General features: G+C 47.3%; 1 protein-coding gene across 2 annotated transcripts in view; it reads right to left on the bottom strand.

The window, feature by feature from the left end:
• The window catches only part of SPPL2A (signal peptide peptidase like 2A), a 49,374-nt gene extending 39,386 nt beyond the window's left edge, over positions 1–9,988 (bottom strand). For both annotated transcript variants that reach the window (XM_044279606.1, XM_044279605.1), the window contains exon 1: positions 9,726–9,988. In XM_044279606.1, the coding sequence (XP_044135541.1) occupies positions 9,726–9,788 (63 nt within the window). In that variant the 5' untranslated portion in view covers positions 9,789–9,988. The remainder of the gene's footprint in view (positions 1–9,725) is intronic.
• Positions 9,989–20,047: the final 10,059 nt, after the last annotated feature.

Here is a 20,047-nt window from a genome sequence, read left to right on the forward strand (position 1 = left end):
GCAGTTTCTGAACAACAGGCAGTATGAAATACTGATAGGCTCCCCCTTTACAAATAAATATGCTTTAGGCCTCATGCACACGACCGTTGTTTGGGTCCGCATCCGAGTTGCCGTTTTGGTGGCTCAGATGCGGACCCATTCACTTCAATGGGGCCTGCAATAGATGCAGACAGCACTCCGTGTGCTGTCCGCATCCGTGGCTCCGTTCCTGCGGCCCCGCTTTGCGGACAAGAATAGGCATTTATATTGCCGGCGCCCGTTCCGCAAATTGCGGAAGGCAACACGGGCGGCTTCCGTTTGCATGAGGCCTTACTCTGGAATAATGCCGTATATCAGAGAAAACACAGGGGTCCCTGAATTCTGGCTTCAAAGAGTCACAAAATAGGGCTGTGTGACTTTTTGGACTCTTACTCCACTCAAGCCAGTTTTCAAAAGTGGGTGGCAAAGTAAGTGTGGTTAGCCTGTCGAGCGGATCTAAAACACATTTATCAGCAGATTAGCAACAAATTTTATTCCAATAAAAGGGGTGTTGTAGAAAGTGGAGTAACATCTCAATACAGAAGTGTTATAGTAAATCTCCCTCAGTTTTAAAACTCGCTGGGCATGGTTGGAAGTGTCCACTTGGGTTGGTATGCCTGGCATATTGGTCACCACACACAAACCAATATTTCATGCTGCTTATAGTTCATGTGGCATAAAAATGTTGACAGGTTACTAGGCCTCAAGCACACAACCGTATGTATTTTGCTGTCCGCAAAAAACTGATCCGTGTGTGGACAATAATAGGACATGTTCTATGTTTTTGCAAAACAAATATGGAAACGGAATGCACACCGAGTACCTTCCTTTTTTTGCGGACCCATTGAAATGAATAGTTCCGCATACGGTCCGAAAAAAAAAAAAAAGAAACTTAACGGACACAGAAAGAAAATATGTTTGTGTGCATGGGGCCTTAATGTAAGGATTCTGGGTGGTCTAGAGCAGTGAAGAGATTGCTTACTTAAATCTGGTGGTTTAGGGCAGTGATGGGGTTAATGTATAAATCCCTGGTGGTCTACGTAATTGAAATTGTTAATTTTAAGATTCCATAGTTTAGAGGTTGGAGGGTTAAATGGCGATTCTGGTTATAACAAGTTATCCTCTATCCAATTACTGTACTCCAGCATTCATTTCAGGATATGATTGGTGGTGGTCCTCATTATCCCCTATCCATTCTTACAACCACAATATCCCTTTAATGCTGAATACCTGGGGTCAAGTTGCCTCTCGCCCATCTATCTCCAGTTTTGTTCTGGAGGTAACAGGACGCTGAACACGGATAGTAATGCCTAAGGCTACTTTCACACTTGCGTTCGGAGCGGATCCGTCTGGTATCTGCACAGACGGATCCGCACCTATAATGCAAACGATGGTATCTGTTCAGAATGGATCCGTCTGCATTATATTTCTGAAAAAATATCCAAGTCTAATTGTTAGTCATACGGATCCGTCCTGACTTTGCATTGAAAGTCAATGGGGGACGGATCCGTTAGAAATTGCACCATATTGTGTCAATGTCAAACGGATCCGTCCCCATTGACTTACATTGTAAGTCTGGACGGATCCGTTTGGCTCTGCATGGCCAGGCGGACACCAAAACGCTGCAAGCAGCGTTCGGGTGTCCGCCTCCTGAGCCGAACGGAGGCGAAACTGAGCAATACTGATGCATTCCGAGCGGATCCTAATCCACTCAGAATGCATTGGGGATGTACGGATCCGTTCGGGGCCGCTTGTGAGAGCCTTCATCAAGCATCAGCAAGCAAGTGCAGATGCAGTGCGATTTTCACGCACGGTTGCTAGGAGACGATCAGGATGGGGACCCGATCATTATTATTTTTGTTATAAGGGAAAATAATAGCATTCTGAATACAGAATGCTAAGTAAAATAGGGCTGGCGGGGTTAAAAAAAAAAATAAATTAAAAATAATTTCACTCACCTTAAAGGGATTCTGTCACCTCCCCTAACCCAAAATCCGATTTTAAAACAGTCATGCAGCACAGCTTACCTTGATTAGGCTGTGCTCTTCTATCTTGTAATCCGTCCAGTAGTTTCTGTAAAAAACGACTTTTATGGTTATGCAAATGAGCCCTGAAGGTGCCCAGAGGGGCGTTTTGTTCCCCTTAGTGAGCCCAGTAACGCCCCTCTTACAGTGCCCAGCCCGCCTTCTCTGCGACTGTCTAACCACCCTCAGCCTCCCACAGCCTCCCATCCCTCTCCTCCCCCTCGCTCACGGCCGAACGAACTCTCGCAGTACCCACCGAGGGCTGCGCCGGTGCAATCTGCAGGAGACTGAGGGCAGGAGCTTCATCCTCGTCACTGGGCATGCGCCGAGTCCAGTGACGTCCGATGCTCGCTCTTCCCTGCTGACTGAGGGAAGAGCAAGCATCGGACGTCACTGGGCTCGGCGCATGCCCAGTGACGAGGATGAAGCTCCTGCCCTCAGTCTCCTGCAGATCGCACCGGCGCAGCCCTCGGTGGGTACTGCGCCTGTGCGAGAGTTCGTTCGGCCGTGAGGGAGGGGGAGGAGAGGCTGTGGGAGGCTGGGGGCACTGACAGTCGCAGAGAAGGCGGGCTGGGCACTGTAAGAGGGGCATTACTGGGCTCACTAAGGGGAACAAAACGCCCCTCTGGGCACCTTCAGGGCTAATTTGCATAACCATAAAAGTCGTTTTTTACAGAAACTACTGGACGGATTACAAGATAGAAGAGCACAGCCTAATCAAGGTAAGCTGTGCTGCATGACTGCTTTAAAATCGGATTTTGGGTTAGGGGAGGTGACAGAATCCCTCTAATTCACTTGTTAACGCAGCCGGCATCTCTTCTGTCTTCATCTGTGAGGTTAAGGACCTGTGATGACGTCACTGCGCTCATCACATGGTCCATCACATGATCTTTTACCATGGAGATGGATCATGTGACGGACCATGTGTTGAGCGCAGTGATGTCACCACAGGTCCTTTACCTCACAGATGAAGACAGAAGAGATGCCGGCTGCGTGAACAAGTGGATTAAGGCGAGTTAATTTATTTTTTAACCCCTCCAGCCCTATTTTACTTAGCATTCTGTATTCAGAATGCTATTATTTTCTCTTATAACCATGTTATAAGGGAAAATAATACAATCTACACAACACCTAACCCAAACCTGAACTTCTGTGAAGAAGTTCGGGTCTGGGTAGCACATTCATTTTTTTTATCACGTGCGTGCAAAACACATTGATAACGATAAAAATTGAACAACGGGACGCAATCGCAGTCAAAACTGACTGCAATTGCGTACCTACTTGCGCGGGTTTGCCGCAATACACCCGGGGCGGAACAAATCCACCACGCCCCGTGTGAACCCAGCCTAATACTGGGGTTGGGGGGGGGAGCCGGCTATGTGATTCTGCAGCCAGCTCCCGCCTCCTGTATATGAATTAATGAGAGAGTTATCTTCATTGGTGGCGCAGTGACCACAGCCCCTCCCCTCCTCTTGTCCTCTCTTCTCTCATTGGTGGCAGCAGCGGCACAGGGGGAGGGAGACACTGCTTCCTTCTCCCCTGTGCTGCTGAGGGAACACAGAGCGCTTACAGCAGCGCGATCCTTGTTCCCCATACGTTATCGGTATATCGGCAAAATAGATGCCGATAACGTTCAAAATCCTTAATATCGGACGATTAATATTGGTAAAACCGATAATCGGTCGATCCCTACTGATTACCTATCCCCTATAGGTCATCAGTATCTCATTGGTCAGGGTCCTGTGAGCACCGTCGCTTTCTATCTGCTTTTCCAAGGCCGAGTGACAAAACGTTTATGCCTAGGCGCAGCTCAACCCCAGTCGACTGAATGGGGCGATACCAAGCACAGCCGCTATACAATGTATGGCACCGTGCTTGGTGAGCACAAAGAAGGCCGCAGAGCTCACAGGAGCACCGATGCCTTCTCAAATAGCTGATCAGAGGTCTCAGGTGTCAGACCCCCACCAATCACATACTGATGACTGATCCAGAGGACAGGTAAGAAGAAAAGAGAACGGCACTCGCTTGTTTAGAGAATCTTGCTGTGATTTATGGTCACATTCCAGTGACGCGTTTCAGCATTCAATCTGCCTTTGTCAAACTGACAATTTGACAAAGGCAGTTTGTATGCCGAAACGCGTCACTGGAATGTGACCATAAATCACAGCAAGATTCTCTAAACAAGCGAGTGCCGTTCTCTTTTCTTCTTATCTACATGGGATGCCGGCCCTGAGACACGTGCACCGCTACTCCCCTTCAAACCGCAGTGCCGATTGATATATTGTATTACTGGTCCAGAGGACAGGTCATCAGTATAAAAATCCTTAAAAACCCTTTTATTAAAGGGGTTATCCCATGACTAATGTAAAAACAAAACAAAAAAAAAAAACACATGGATCCAGAGATCTCCACATTCATTGCTCTGCTAGATTTATATCAAGCTAGCAGCTCAGGGGGTGTGTCTCAGCTCTCCCTATCACAGCTCAGGAGGCAGTTGAAGGATGAAACTGAGCATGTGCGGCCATGTCAGCGAGCCGGACAAACAAATAAGAAAAAAAAAAAACAGCCAGTGGCGCTATACAGATATATTTTATTGAGTAACTCACTGGCTATGCTAAATTTTTAATTCCTTCCGATTACAAAAGTATTCGGAGCCAGGTGCTGGTTTGAAAACCGTAGAATATTTTTCTTGGGACAACCCCTTTAACTAAAATGAAAAAAAAAAAAAAAAAAAAAGTGCCCCCCAGGAAACACTGCTTGTGTGTCAGCAGCATTTCCCAGACTGACTCACGGCAGCATAGTGATTTACAATGCTGCTCTGACTGCAGGTCTATTGTACTGTACTCACATGATGATGTAGCCAACACCACGTGTGCATGTGGACTAAATCTGATGCTGTTGCCCAGCAGGACAAGAACATTTCTTGACTAATAAAATGGTTGAAAATTCACTGAGAGGGCAACATAACTACTGGATTGTAAAGGGAGGTAATGTGAGTATATAATCCAGGAATACACGATTCCTGATGCCTGACTTGTTAATTCTGACACTGCGTTAATTAATGCTGCCATCCTTCCATTGGTTTGCTGTTAAGCCTCTTAAGTGTAATACAGATGGTAGACTGGTGTACTAGAAATAACCGGTGGAGATTATCCAGAGGATCCGCTATGATACCCCCCTAATCACTACCAGGTAGCACACTTGGGAGTCTTGGGCTTTCAAAATTTTTTTTTTGATGCGTGCAGTGTTTCGGTGGGGGTCCGACACCCTGAGGATAGGTCATCCATATTAAAAGCCTGGAGAAGCCCTTTAAGACGATGGCTGACCTATTTAAGTCCCTTGAAACATGAGCAGGGATGGACATCGGCCAAACCAGAGACATCCATCTGTGGAGTATAAGCTGTTTTAACATCCAGGGATGGAAAATTTGGTTTCCCTTGATTACTCTAAAGGGGTCTTCACACACGGCAGATTTTAGTCAAGAGATTTGTGCGACTGAAAAGGGGCCTGCAGAAGTCCATGTGCATGCCGCCAAAACAGACCCGTTTAAATGAATGGAAGTCATTTTCAGTTCCAAAAATTTCGGCAACAGAATCTGCCATGTGTGAAGGTCCCACTCCTGGTTTTGGCTAACAAAAAATTATAATGCTGTGTATTCCTGCGTGTCCTCGGCTGTACTGAACTGTACTGATGGCATTATGCAATTACAATCCACTACAGCCAAGGCTGGCCAGGAACCCACAGCTTTATAAATCATTATAATGCCGCGAATGCCTGTCTCAGAAGCAGTGTTCCGAAATGGAGCGCATTTCACACACTGAATACGCCGTGTGAAACCAGCCTTAGCTAGGGCAGCCATGCCTGGTTCTTGTACTTATCTACAGCCCTGGGGCCCAAAAAGAAAACACCAATTAGTTTTCTAGTACTAGAAGTCAGTCCAGGACAAAGAACAACTGGCTTCTGACAATGCCGCCATGTAAAAGGCCTCATGCACACGACCGTGGTGTGTTTTGCGGTCCGCAAATTGCCGATCCGCAAAACACGGGTGGCATCCGTGCGCGTTACGCAATTTGTGGAACAGCACGGACAGCTTTTAATATAAATGCATATTCTTGTCCGCAAAGCACAGACAAGAATAGGACATGTTAAAAAAAAAAAATTGCGGGGCCACGGAACGGAGCAACCGATGCGGACAGCACACGGAGTGCTGTCTGCATCTTTTGCGGCGCCACTGAAGTGAATGGGTCCGCATCTGAGCCACCAAAACGGCGGTTCGGATGCGGACCAAAACAACGGCCGTGTGTATGAGGCCAAACCAGGATGAAACAACATCACATATCCTCAGGGACCAGGTACTTCTACATGGCAAGTAATCAATGTAAGGCCTCATGCCACAACAGTTGTTTTTTGAGACCACAAATTGTGCATCCGCAAAAAAAAAAAAAAAAAAAAAAGGATGCGGCATCCTTTTTTTTGGAAGGATCCGTTTTTTTTCCACAGATCCCTTGTAATAAATGTCTATCCTTGTCCGCAAATGTGAAAAAAGAAGGACATGCACAATTTTTTTTTGCTGAAGGGAAACACGGACAACGGGCGTGAAACACAAACGGATGAACTATCAGTATTTTTTTGCTGACAATTTTTTTACACTGGTTCATTACATTATGTCATTACTGCACATAATATAGTAATGTTCAGCAGTGTATTCCACAGTCCCTCGTGTCCACAATCTAATTTTCTCATAATGTTCTTTATCAGTCGCTTTCTACTCTGGAAGGTTTTTGCAGGCACTTTTTGTGCTTTTTTTTACTGTAAAAAGTCCACCCTCAGATGTTAGCTGAAGGTCTATGAGAAATATGAAACGCAAGACACACAAGTATTTTGTAAATATTTTTGCTATCGCTTTTGTTCGTTAGGTAGCGATTCAGACTACTTTTCAAAGACGCAGCATGCTGTAGCACTTGCCAGTTTTTTCCATTCAGTTTCACAACACCTTCTCTACAGGGGGAAAAAAATGGCATGGGGAAAACATTAGTCGGCACACGGTTTGTCCCAAAAAATGGAATTGGCCCAAATAGGTCAAGCAGAGACACGCAGCATTATAATGCTGTGCAGTTGTGTGAAAGGAGCAGTGTCCATAAAGGGAAATCGTGCTCCGACGCAGTTTTCCTGCACTGGATACGCTGGCCTGAAATTAGCCTACGAACGTATGTTGGCTGTACCTGTGTTGCAGACCACAAACCTTGGAGCAGCAAAACACGGGCATGAGAAGTGTGCCCTCCGTGTCGTGGTGCAGACCCATTGACTTCGATAGGTCCACGATCTGCAAGATGCGGCGAAAGATAGGACAGGTCCCGTCTTTTGCGGCGGGGAGGCGCAGACCCGGAAGCACTTCTGCCTTAGGGCTCATGCACACAAACGTACTTTCTTTCCGTGTCTGTGTGTTTTTGGGCGGACCATATGCAGAACCATTCATTTCAATCGGTGTTCAAAAAAAAGGAAGAGACTCCGTGTGCATTCCGTTTCCGTATGTGCGTTCAGCAGAAAAAAAACAAAGAATATGTATTATTGTCCGCATTACGGACAAGGATAGGACTGTTCTATTAGGGACAAGCTGTTGCTTTCCACAAAATACGTAATGCACGCGGACATCATCCGTATTTTTTGCGGACCGCAAAATACATACGGTTGTGTGCATGAGCCCTTATAGAAGCAGCAGAGCCGGCAACCGGCGTAGCAGAACAACCTATGCTGCTTCCGTGACTCCCGGCAGCTGTTCGCATAGCTCCCATTTGGCGAGATTTACATGTATAAATTACAAATTTTACTGTATATCAATCTGCTAAGGGTACTTTCACACTAGCGTTATTCTTTTCCGGTATTGAGTTCCGTCCTAGGGGCTCAATACCGGATACTGATCAGTTTTATCCCAATACATTCTGAATGGAGAGTAATCCGTTCAGGATGCATCAGGATGTCTGCAGTTCAGTCCTTTTGCCTTTTCTGGACTGAGATAATACCGCAGCATGCTACTGTTTTATCTCCGGACAAAAATTCCTATGGCATTTTTACCCATTCACATGCATTAATGCCGGATCCGGCCCAGAGTGTTCCGGCAAAATGGATCCGGCATTGTGGTCTGCGCATGTAAAAAATGTGAAAAAAAATAAACGCCTGATCCATTTTTCCGGATGACACCGGAGACGGATCCGGCATTTCAATGCATTTGTCCTACAGATCAGGATCCTGATCCGTATGACAAATGCCATCAGTTTGCGTGAGTTTTGACGGATGCGGCAGGCAGTTTCGGCGACGGCACTGCCTGCCGGAATCCTCTGCCGCAAGCGTGAAAGTACCCCAATCCTGCTTTACGACAGCCTGCCTGCAGATTACATTGCTTTTCCTGGTGACAGGTTCCCTTTAAGTTCTCCACAAAACATAGACACCAATAAAAAAAAATTATTAAAAATAAAAACAAAAACACAGCTTGTGGTTGGCTGAGGATTCCCGTGGCAGTCCTGCAGCATTTTCGCCGTCCACAGGGAATAAACATGGTAGTAAGAAGATATTACAGCATTTCTTTGTGTAGGTAAACAGCTCCACAGATGATTATTGACAACCCATGGCTACCAGCGAGATACACATCCCAAAAACTTCCAGCACTGCAGCGTCCCAGAAAAACGGAATTTATTGAAGCATATTTAAAGGGGTCTCTTTTCATATTTGCAGTCTGGGTGTAGCTCCCCCATATCTGGTGCTCTGGTTCCGGCACAGAGATCCCTTGTCCTTCGCTTCAGTCCTCGCTGGGCCAGAAGTGCGACATGCCATCTACACATGTCACCACTGCCAGCCAATCCGTAGTAAAGTGCCACTGCTGAGGCCACTGATTGGCACGACATACATGTAGATGGCACGTCACACTTCTGGTCCAGTGGGGACCAAAAGTGGAGGAGAAGGGAGCTGGGAGCACCAGTGAGGGGAGAAACCCCAGCACCCTGCCTCCACATATGATAAGGGGATCCTGAAGTTGGAGAACCCCTTTAAAACAGCAGAGAAGATACAATTATTTGCTGGATGCCATTTTAAATATGCTTTCATAAACTCAATTTTTATCGGACGCCTTGGTGTCGGACATTTATCTCAGTGGTGCCCCTGAGGTGAGTAAAAGGCAGCAGCTGCTCTCATACCCCTGCTGCCAGCGCCGGGGGCATCGGTCCTTCTACAGCCCAGAGAGCTGACTACGGGGGGCCAGAGAAACTAAACCTGCGGAAATTGGGGCGTCTTCATTCTGAGGGGTCAGCGGGTTAAGAAAACTGTGTCAATTGATGTGGATAAATCATCAGCGATATGATAATGTATAACTCCCATCATCTTCACGTAATCCCTCATCCAGTAGATATCAGAGCCTCGTTAGGCCGGAGGTGACACTAGTGTAATGGGTGGTACACCTGACAACTGGCCCCCAGTAGGGCAGAATTACAGGTATGATAGATGTAAGCACTGTACACATGGACAGATCTGTCTGTGGAACTACAAGTCCCAGCACAGCTCTCATAACTGGTTAGACATGTAGACAGTGACCTCCTATTCTCTATCCTTATAGCCCCACTTCTGCAGGTAGTCACAGCCCCTCCCCCAGCATATGGAGAGTGTAGGGCAGCTCCCGGTTGTCGGTCCCATTACCTGTGGTACGTGCAGCAGTAACAGGAGGCCCAGCAGACCGGACAGCTCCATTTCAGCTGTCATTCAGGACAGTCAGCCAGACAAGCGGCCGGCGCGGGGTCTCATGTGTCAGAATGGCTGCTTTCTGGGATCTTCACTTCCTGTCAACAGAAGAAGGAGAGGCCTGCTGCTTCCTGATCCCCTCACTGCTCCGCTCAGCCCGGGGCAAGGAAAGCGCACTGACTGGAGGTGTCGGATCAATTCCCGGATCCTCCTACCAACGTCTGCCTAGCAACAAGTGACGCTTCCACAGTCGACGCTCAGCCGGATTTCTTTTTCTTTTTTTTTTTTTCCGAGGCGCATGCGCAAATCTCTCACATGAAGTTTTTGACTATTGCAGTTTCGGTCATGAGTGTTATTTCCACGTCGGTGCCAAGTCTCATTCTGTCCTGCGACATTATTATACTAGGCCCTCAGGTTCTAATGAGCAATTATCCGCTGACGTGGCCATGGTCACGTAGATAAGCTGTTAGGCAGGGTTCACACATGCAGATTTCATTAACCACGGACAATTGTATAATGAAAGATCTATAGTAGCATCCATAGACTATATAACTGAGTAAACAGAATTCTAAAGTGCATCTTTGTTCACATCTGCAGTATCGAACGCCATTCTTCAGCTCCGTTATAGAAGCAGAAGAACAGAAATAACGGAAGTGCTGAACGCCTCAGTTATTTTCATCCGTTATTGTGAGCCCTAACCAGGTTCGGGTCAAAAACACAGAACAGGAGGAAATCGTTCCATTAGGGCGCATACAAACGACTGTAGGTTCGGTCTGCATCCGATCCGCGTTTTTTGCAGATCGGATGCGTAACCACTCATCTAAATGGGGCTGCAAAAGATGCAGACAGCACACTGTGTACTGTCCACATGCGTATGCCCGATCTGCGGCCCTGCCAAAAAAATAATAGAACATGTCCTATTCTTGTCTGTTTTGTGGACACGGATAGGGCATTTCTGCAGGAGAAAAAACCCATGGCAGCATGCGGTCAGCTGGTATCAGTGGCGTCGGGATCGCCATAGCAACCATAGCAGTGGCTATGGGGCCCTACGCCACTGGGGGCCCGTCCGGACCGCATAATTTATATATATTTTTTTTATTAATACACACAGGCAGCCAGGCCCAGTCCGCGGCTCGGGCCTGGCTGGGGGGAAGCCAAGGAAGGAGGAGTACTGTAGGCCTGGAGCAGGCGGGCCCGGGGCGCACTGCTGCACAAGGAGAACATGAGGTAGGCGGTGGAGGGGGCCGGAACGGGGGCGTAGCCAGACTGGCACCAGCGCCACAGTGCAGGAAAGATTTCCTCCGGCTCCTAGAAATAGAGGGAGGACTCAGGAGGCAGACTCAGGCGGTGGAGGGGGCGGGGTTGGGGGGGTACCTGTTGTGGAGGGACTAGGGAGGGAGTGGTCCCGTCGGCCGCACTGGCGCCAGTCAGATTCGGCGCTATGCTATCGCTATCTATCTGATTCTGACTGCCCGAAACCAGTCTGAGGCTGAGCAGAGCAGGCGCAGCTCAGAGAGAGGAAACTCACAGTGACTCCAGTCCTCAGTGGAGTCAGTGCCTGGTCTCCAGTCTCCAGTGACAGTCCTGCCGTCGGTCGTGCCACTCCAGTCTGTGCCTGGCTGGCACCTGCTGTCTGTGTGACTACAGTGACTGTAAAAGTAAGTGATGTCAATATGTGATTCATTTGAATTTAAGGAAGTGAGATTATTGAGAATTTATGATTTCTGAGATAATCTAAATTCTTAAGTTAAAAAGAGCTGCCTGCAGACTCAGAGTGGGGCCCCCAAGTCGTCAGGATTCTCTTGGGGCCCAAGAGAAGCAAGGGGCGCCCTCCTTAGGGTACTTTCACACTTGTGTTTTTCTTTTCCGGCATAGAGTTCCGTCACAGGGGTTCTATACCGGAAAATAACTGATCAGCTTTATCCCCATGCATTCTGCATTGAGAGTGATCCGTTCAGTTTGTATCAGGATGTCTTCAGTTCAGTCGTTTAGACTGATCAGGCAAAAGAGAAAACCGCAGCATGCTACGGTTTTCTCTCCGGAGAAAAAAAACTGAAGACTTGCCTGAACGCCGGATCCGGCATTTTTTCCCATAGGAATGTATTAGCGCCGGATCTGGCATTCAGAATACCAGAATGCCGGATCCGTCGTTCCGGCATGCGCATGCGCAGATCGGTAAAAATGAGAAAAAATGTACAAGACGGATCCGTCGGTCCGCATGACAAGCGGAGAGACGGATCCGTCCTTGCAATGCATTTGTGAGACAGATCCGCATCCGGATCCGTCTCACAAATGCTTTCAGTCAGCGGCAGATGGGCGGATCCGGCGGCAAAGATCAGACGACGGAACTGCCCGCCAGATCACACTGCCGCAAGTGTTAAAGTAGCCTTATCCTTGCAGGTCTGTAGGCAGCTCTTTTTAACTTCATAATTCAGATCATCAGACTCTCACTAATTACTAATTACAGCACACACCCTGCGCCCTGGCCTGTAGTGTCCACCATCAGACAGGGGAGGGAAGAAACCCCAGAACTAGAGTGTTGGGGGCACACTGACACTATTTCTGAGGTTTATTTTCTTCCCTACCCTGTCTGATGGTGGACACTACAGGGGTGTGTGCTGTAATTAGTGAGAGTCTGATGATCTGAAGTTAAAAAGAGATGCCAGCAGTGATAAGGAGGGCACCCCTTCCTTCTTTTGGGGGGCACACTCTAGTTCTGGGGTTTCTCCCCCCCCCCCCCCCCCGTTTTTATATGACAGAATAAGGGTACTTTTACACTTGCGGCAGGAGGGATCCGGCAGGCTGTTCAGCCTGTTGGATCCGTCCTGCCGCTATTTCGCTGGACCGCTGCTCCGTCCCCATTGACTATAATGGGGATGGGGGCGGAGCTCCGGCGCAGCTCATGGCGGTGGGAGATCTAGGATGGGTGTTCGGGTGGGAGCTCTGGAAGGGGTGGTGGGAGGCCCGATAGATATGTGGAGGTGGGAGATGGGGGGGGGGGGGGCCCATGACATTTTTTTGCTATGGGACCCATGCATTTCTAGCTACGCCCGTGGCTGGTATCCGTGTTTTGAGGATCTGTGATTTGCGGACCACAAAAACGGATACGGTCGTATGCAGGAGTCCTTGGATACCTTATCTTTGAGTAGGCTTCAGTAGCGCGATATAAGTGAGTAAAATAAACCAGGTTGCAGACTATCCCCTTAAAGGGAATCTGTCACCTGGTTTGAGCATATTAAGGTGTTACTACTGCCATGTACAATAAAATACCTTATTTCTTGCTGTAGTCTTCATGTTTTGTTTCATGGTTTCATTAGCGATAAAACCCACTTTTTATGTTATGTAAATGAGTGTCCCAGGTGCCCAGGGGGGCGTTATTATCCTAATCTGGAGCCCAGTAACTCACGTACAGTGCCCAGCCCGCCTTCCTTTAGAGCCCAAGCACGCCTCTTCCAGAATAAGTAACTGCCCACACCCGAACTCTTTGCCGCCACCCCCCTCCGCTATGTGAAATCTCAGGCAGGCGCAGTACCATGGACTGCCTGCGCGATGTAGAAGCTCCTGAGGGCAACAGCTTCAAATGTGTCACTGTGCATGCGCCGAGCCCACTGACAAATTTGAAGCTATTGCCCTCAGGAGCTTCTACATCGCGCAGGCACAGGCAGTCCACAGTACTAGGGTCCGCATGCGCGGCCCATGCTCCCATTCATTTCTATGGGGCAGACGGCAATAGCCGAGCCAGCCGGCTATTTTCGATGGCCCCATAGAAATGAATAGAGGGCCGCTGTGCATGCACAGTGCGCTCTCCTTCACTTTTTAGGGCTCTGTTCTCGATATAGGTGCGGGTCCCAGCGGTGGGACCCGCACCTATAAGACAATAGGGGAATATCCTAGCGATACACCCCCATTGTCTGAGATGAGAAAACCCCTTTAAGGACCAGGCAATTTTTTGCAAATCTGACATGTGTCACTTTATTTGGCGATACCTATAAAACACTTTTACTTAAGCCATTCTGAGATTGTTTTCTCGTCACATATTGTACTTCATGACAGTGGTAAATTTAAGTCAAAATATTTCATTTTTATTTAAAAAATATATATACAATTTAACAAAAATTAGGAAAAATTCACAATTTTTAAAATTTCTATTTCTCTGCTTTTAAAACAGATAGTGATACCTTATATAATAGTTATTACTTTACATTTCCCATATGTCTACTTCATGTTTGGATCATTTTGTGAATGCCATTTTATTTTTTGGGGATGTTAGAAGGCTTAGAAGCAAATCTTGAAATTTTTCAGAAAATGCCCAAAACCCACTTTTTAAAGGGACACTGACAGGCAAATTCAGCATATTTAGTTATATATCTGACATTACAGGTCTTATACAGTCTATTAAAAGCATCTAAGTACCCCCCGTCCACCTTTTTAAATACCGAAAAATAAAGTTTTATAACCTGCCTGTCTCCTCACCAATCTGCCCAAGGCGGCGTTTCATCTCAAAATGCGCCCAGCCAGCCGCTCCCAACTGCCGTTCTGAAGCCCCGCCCAGCTCATTAATATTCACTTCGCTGGGCGGCGGCTACAACTCTCCCCAGTCACGATCCTGCGCATGGGCAAAAGAATCCTCCTAGCATCGTCTAATCTTCTGCGCCTGCGCCCCGCCGTGGTTAGATTGTGCCTGCGTACACACCCTGCCTGCGTCCCCGAGGCCGCTGCAGCCTCTGCCTCATGCGCATGCGATAATGGTGACACGATGCCAGGAGGATTCTATTGCCCATGCGCAGGATCGTGACTGGGGAGAGTTGTAGCCGCCGCCCAGCGAAGTGAATATTGATGAGCTGGGCGGGGCTTCAGAACAGCAGTTGGGAGCGGCTGGCTGGGCGCATTTTGAGATGAAACGCCGCCCCTTGGGCAGATTGGTGAGGAGACAGGCAGGTTATAAAACTTTATTTTTCGGTATTTAAAAGGTGGACAGGGGGGATACTTAGATGCTTTTAATAGACTGTATAAGACCTGTAATGTCAGAAATATAACTAAATATGCTGAATTTGCCTGTCAGTGTCCCTTTAAGGACCTGTTTTCATCTGACAGTTTAGAGCATGTGGTATTTTTATAGAGCAGGTTGTTACAGACATGACAATGCCAAATATTACAACTTTTTTGGGTTGTTTGTTTCAGTTTTACATAATAGAGCTTTTAAAAAAAAAATAATATTTTTTTGTCTCCATATTCTGAAAGCCATAGTTTTTATTTTTTTTAGCGATTTTATTATGTAGGGGCTCATTTTTTGCAGGATGAAGAGAGAGTTTTATTGCTACCATTTTGTTGGACATACACCTTTTTGATCACTTGGTATTGCACTTTTTGGGATGTATGGTGACAAAAATCTATTTTTTTGACACAGCTTTTATTTAATTTTTTATGGGCGACTGTCTTATGTAGGGGCTCATTTTCTTCTGTATGAGATGATGGTTTTAGTGGTATTATCTTAGGGTGCATGACTTTTTGATCGCTTGGTATTACACTTTTTGTGATGTAAGGTGACAAAAAATTGCTTTTTTAACACACTTTTTATTTACATTTTTTTTTACGTTGTTCACCTGAGGGGTTAGGTCATGTGATATTTTTATACAGCAGGTACTTACAGACGTGGCGATACCTAATATGTATACTTTTTTTTATTTAAGTTTAACACAATAACAGCATTTTTTAAACAAAAAAAAATCATGTAATAGTGTCTCCATATTGAGAGTTTTTTTTATTTTTTGGGCGATTGTCTTAGGTAGAGTCTCATTTTTTGCAGGATGAGATGCCGGTTTGATTGGTATGATTTTAGGGTGCATTTGACTTTTTGATTGCTTGCTATTACACTGTTTGTGATGTAAAGTTTTAAAAAAAATTGCTTTTTTTTACCCCGTTTTTTTTATGGTGTTCACCTGAGGGGTTAGGTCATGTGATATTTTTATAGAGCAGGTTGTTACGGATGTGGAAATACCTAATATGTATTCTTTTTTTATTTTACACAATAATATAAGATTGGTTCTATTTTGGGGGGCATACACCTTTTTGATCGCTTGGTGTTGCACTTTTAGTGATGTAAGGTGACAAAAAAGTGTTTTTTTTAGCACAGTTCGTATTTTTTTTTTTTTGACGGTGTTCACCTGAGGGGTTAGGTCATGTGATATTTTTATGAAGCCGATGGATAAGGACGCGGCGATACCTAATATGTTTACTTTTCTTTTTTTCTCTCTTTTTACAAAATTTTGTGAAAAGGCCCCTTTTTTTTTACTTGAAACTTAATTTTTTTTGTAAAACTTTTATTTTTTTAACTTTTTTTACAATTTTTTGTCTCACTCTGGGACTTGAACTTTTGGGGGTCTGATCCCCTTTACAATGCATTACAATACTTCTGTATTGTAATGCATTGGCTGTAAGTGTATTACCAGAGTAATACGCTTACAGCCTGCTTCCTGTGAGATCCGGGGGTCTGGATCTCACAAGCTGTCACGGAAGGCAGCCACAGTGCCTAAGGAAGGGAGCCACGGTGCCTAAGGAAGGCATCAGGCTGCCTTCCCTGCCATCGGGTCCCTGTCACAGCAGTGCAGGGTGTTGAAGAAGGTAGGAATGAAGGATGGAAATTTGAATGTGGATACTGGGGAAAAATTCTGAAGGACACATTGTGGTTGGATAAAGGATCATGGATGTGAAGAAGTTGTTAATACCTGGGTTAAAGTGGCAGGGGAAGTTGAAACTGAGGGGTGGCGAGGAGAAGTAGTCAGAGGTAGACTGTTGTATAGTCAGAAATCAAAAGACAATGACGCTGACGAACGACCTCCCCCATATCCAACTGCCCCTAGACCTCCAAGAGGGAATGGACTGGTGGGATGGACTTGTAATGTCTGTGGCAATCAGAATCCAGACTGGGCCAATGTGTGCCGAGCCTGTGGTGCTACCCGACCCCACAGACAAGTAGGACTCTACCCTGTTCTGACTAAGACATGACTCCTACCCAGACCCACAACAGGACAACAAGCGGCGATGGGAGGAGAACCTGATACAACCTCAGGACCACCCGGACAGGTCATTGGAGCGACCAGCCAGAATCAGGAACCTGAATTTCTTCACGCCAGTGTGACTGAGTACCACCCCTGGAGTCTGAAAGACCAACTCGGACTTTTGACCCGACTGCCCGACCCTCTGACGAGACCTATGCCTACTTCTAGGACTCTTCAACAGATACAGGTGACTTTTCTGCTTGCCTCGATCCTGTTGCCAGAGGCGCCCCCTCTTGTGTCAGGGCAGTAGCGGCAGTGCAAGCCATGATTGAAAAAGCTTCTGAAATTGTTCTGGACTACCCTGTAACTGTTAAAACTCATCATGATATTCAAGGCATTCTCACTCAAGTGCAACCAAAACATATCTCCATGGCCAGACAACGGAGACTACAGTGTGCACTCCTTATGCCTGCAAACATCTCATTCAAACATTGTACTACTCTGAATCCTGCTACTCTATTACCGATTACAGATTCAGAAATGAGGGAGGGAGGGAGGTGTATCAGAACTTTTAACTGATGATGCATGATTACATACAATTAATGCAGCAGGAAACGTCAGGTTTTGAACATGTTCATGAAAAACCTCTTTCTAATCCTGACTGAGTACCGTATTTTTCGCCCTATAAGACGCATCGGTCCATAAGACGCACCTAGGTATTTGAGGAGGAAAACAACATTGCTTACCGGTAATTGTTTTTCTCGATACCCATGACGGCACCCCATGCAACCAGGGACCTCCCATCCAGGACAGGAAACCTGAGAAGATAAAAGGTTCACACCCCCACCAAGCACCAGTGATAGTAATAAACAGTACTCCGGAGGTGAATACATGTAAGAAAAAGAGAGAGAGAGAGATCCAATGCGGTACATTATATCTCTTCTGAACTCTCATACTGGTGTAAAATTGAGAATTAGCCAACATATCCTGCTTGGAGGACATGTCTGAGCCCGAGCACCACGCCAAGGTTTCTCAAGTAGCTCGGGAACCTAACGCTAAACCTACCTGGGCCGTATGGGCAATACCAGGAGCCAGTGGGCGAATTACAGGTGCGCAAGGTCCGACTCAAAGCAAACTCCTCAAAGCAAACTCCCAGTCAGGGCCGATCCTACACGGGGTGCAGTGGGTGCCCCGCACCCCAGCGCTGTCACCCGAAAGGCGCCGAGCGAGCCGCCGGGACTTTTTTTTTTTTTTGACTTTTTTTTTTTTGCCTTTTTTATTTTTTTAACCACCTCCGGACCGCCCGGTGGGCCGGGCCGCCTCAGCCTCAGGGTTCGAGTGGGGCCGGGGGTATGGCCTAATCAATTCACATCACACCCCTGTCACTGTCTGTGACTGCTCCGCTCCGCCTCCTGCCAGCCCACTGTGACACAAAGAACAGACACAGACACACGACACATATACTGACGTGACTCACGTGTGAGACTGAGACCGCCTCCTGTAGTCCGCCTCCTGTGCTCTGCCTCCTGTGCTCTGCCTCCGTGCTCCGCCTCCTGTGCTCCGCCTCCGTGCTCTGCCTGACTGCCTCCCATCTTCTGGCGGCCGGCAGCGTAACGTCGCTCACTGCGACGTAACGTAGTGAGTGACGTCACGTCACGTTACAGTTACGCTGCCGCCGGCCGCCAATTTTGAATATTGAAGAGCGGGACTGGAGCACTGCTGCCAGTGCCACGCCAGTCACGCCACCAGCTTCTGCCTGCCAGTGCCCGCCCCTGCGCCCTAGTAGTGCCAACTGGCTTGTACTAAGTTGTGATGAGAATACATTTGGAGTCCTCCTGACTGAGTCCTGACTCCTGACTGTCCCAGGCAGTAAGTTAGTGAATACTGAATAGTGATGATTAGTGATAGATTATATTAGATAAGATAGTAACTTATGTAAGGCCTCTTTCACACTTGCGTTGTCCGGATCCGGCGTGTACTCCACTTGCCGGAATTACACGCCGGATCCGGAAAAAACGCAAGTGTACTGAAAGCATTTGAAGACGGATCCGTCTTCAAAATGCTTTCAGTGTTACTATGGCACCCAGGACGCTATTAAAGTCCTGGTTGCCATAGTAGTAGTGGGGAGCGGGGGAGCGGCATACTTACCATCCGTGCGGCTCCCGGGGCGCTCCAGAATGACGTCAGAGCGCCCCAGGCGCACGGATGACGTGTACATGCGATCACGTGATCCATGCGCTTGGGGCGCCCTGACGTCACTCTGGAGCGCCCCGGGAGCCGCACGGACGGTAAGTATGCTGCTCCCCGCTCCCCACTACACTTTACCATGGCTGTCAGGACTTTAGCGTCCCGGCAGCCATGGTAACCATTGAGAAAAAGCTAAACGTCGCATCCGGCAATGCGCCGAAACGACGTTTAGCTTAAGGCCGGATCCGGATCAATGCCTTTCAATGGGCATTCATTCCGGATCCGGCCTTGCGGCAAGTGTTCCGGATTTTTGGCCGGAGCAAAAAGCGCAGCATGCTGCACTATTTGCTGCGGCCAAAAAACGTTCCGTTCCGGAACGGAAGACATCCTGATGCATCCTGAAGGACGGACTGTCCATTCAGAATGCATTAGGAAAATCCTGATCAGTATTCTTCCGGCATAGAGCCCCGACGACGGAACTCTATGCCGGAAGACTATAACGCAGGTGTGAAAGAGCCCTAAGTGAGCTATTGAGCTTGTAAATAAACTTGTGCAAACTGCAAACTATATGAGTAGTTACTAACTACTCATATACTTTGCACAAGTTTATTTACAAGCTCAATAGCTCACTTACATAAAGGAACGGACGTCTTACAATAGGGTGGGACACTGTTATGGGGGGGGGGGGGGGGAGGAGAAGTGATATGTGGATGATGACACATTTATATAGCACAAGATGCTTGCGCTGCCTGCCATATATGTGTGTCATCCACAGATCCCCCCGGCCACCTATAACAGTGTCATCCACAGATGCCCCATAACAGTGTGTCACCCACAGATGTCCCCATAAGTTCCATAACAGTGTCATCCACAGATGCCCCCATAACCGTGTGTAATCCACTGATGCCCATAACAGTGTGTCATCCACAGATCCCCCATAGCAGTGCGTCATCCACAGATGCCCCCTAACAGTGCGTCATCCACAGATCCCCCATAACAGTGCGTCATACTGTCATCCACAGATCCCCCATAACAGTGTGTCATACTGTCATCCACAGATCCCCCATAACAGTGCGCCTGCGCACTGAGGAGAGA

Source organism: Bufo gargarizans, chromosome 2, assembly GCF_014858855.1.
Source record: "Bufo gargarizans isolate SCDJY-AF-19 chromosome 2, ASM1485885v1, whole genome shotgun sequence".
In the NCBI taxonomy this organism is placed as follows: Eukaryota; Metazoa; Chordata; class Amphibia; order Anura; family Bufonidae; genus Bufo; species Bufo gargarizans.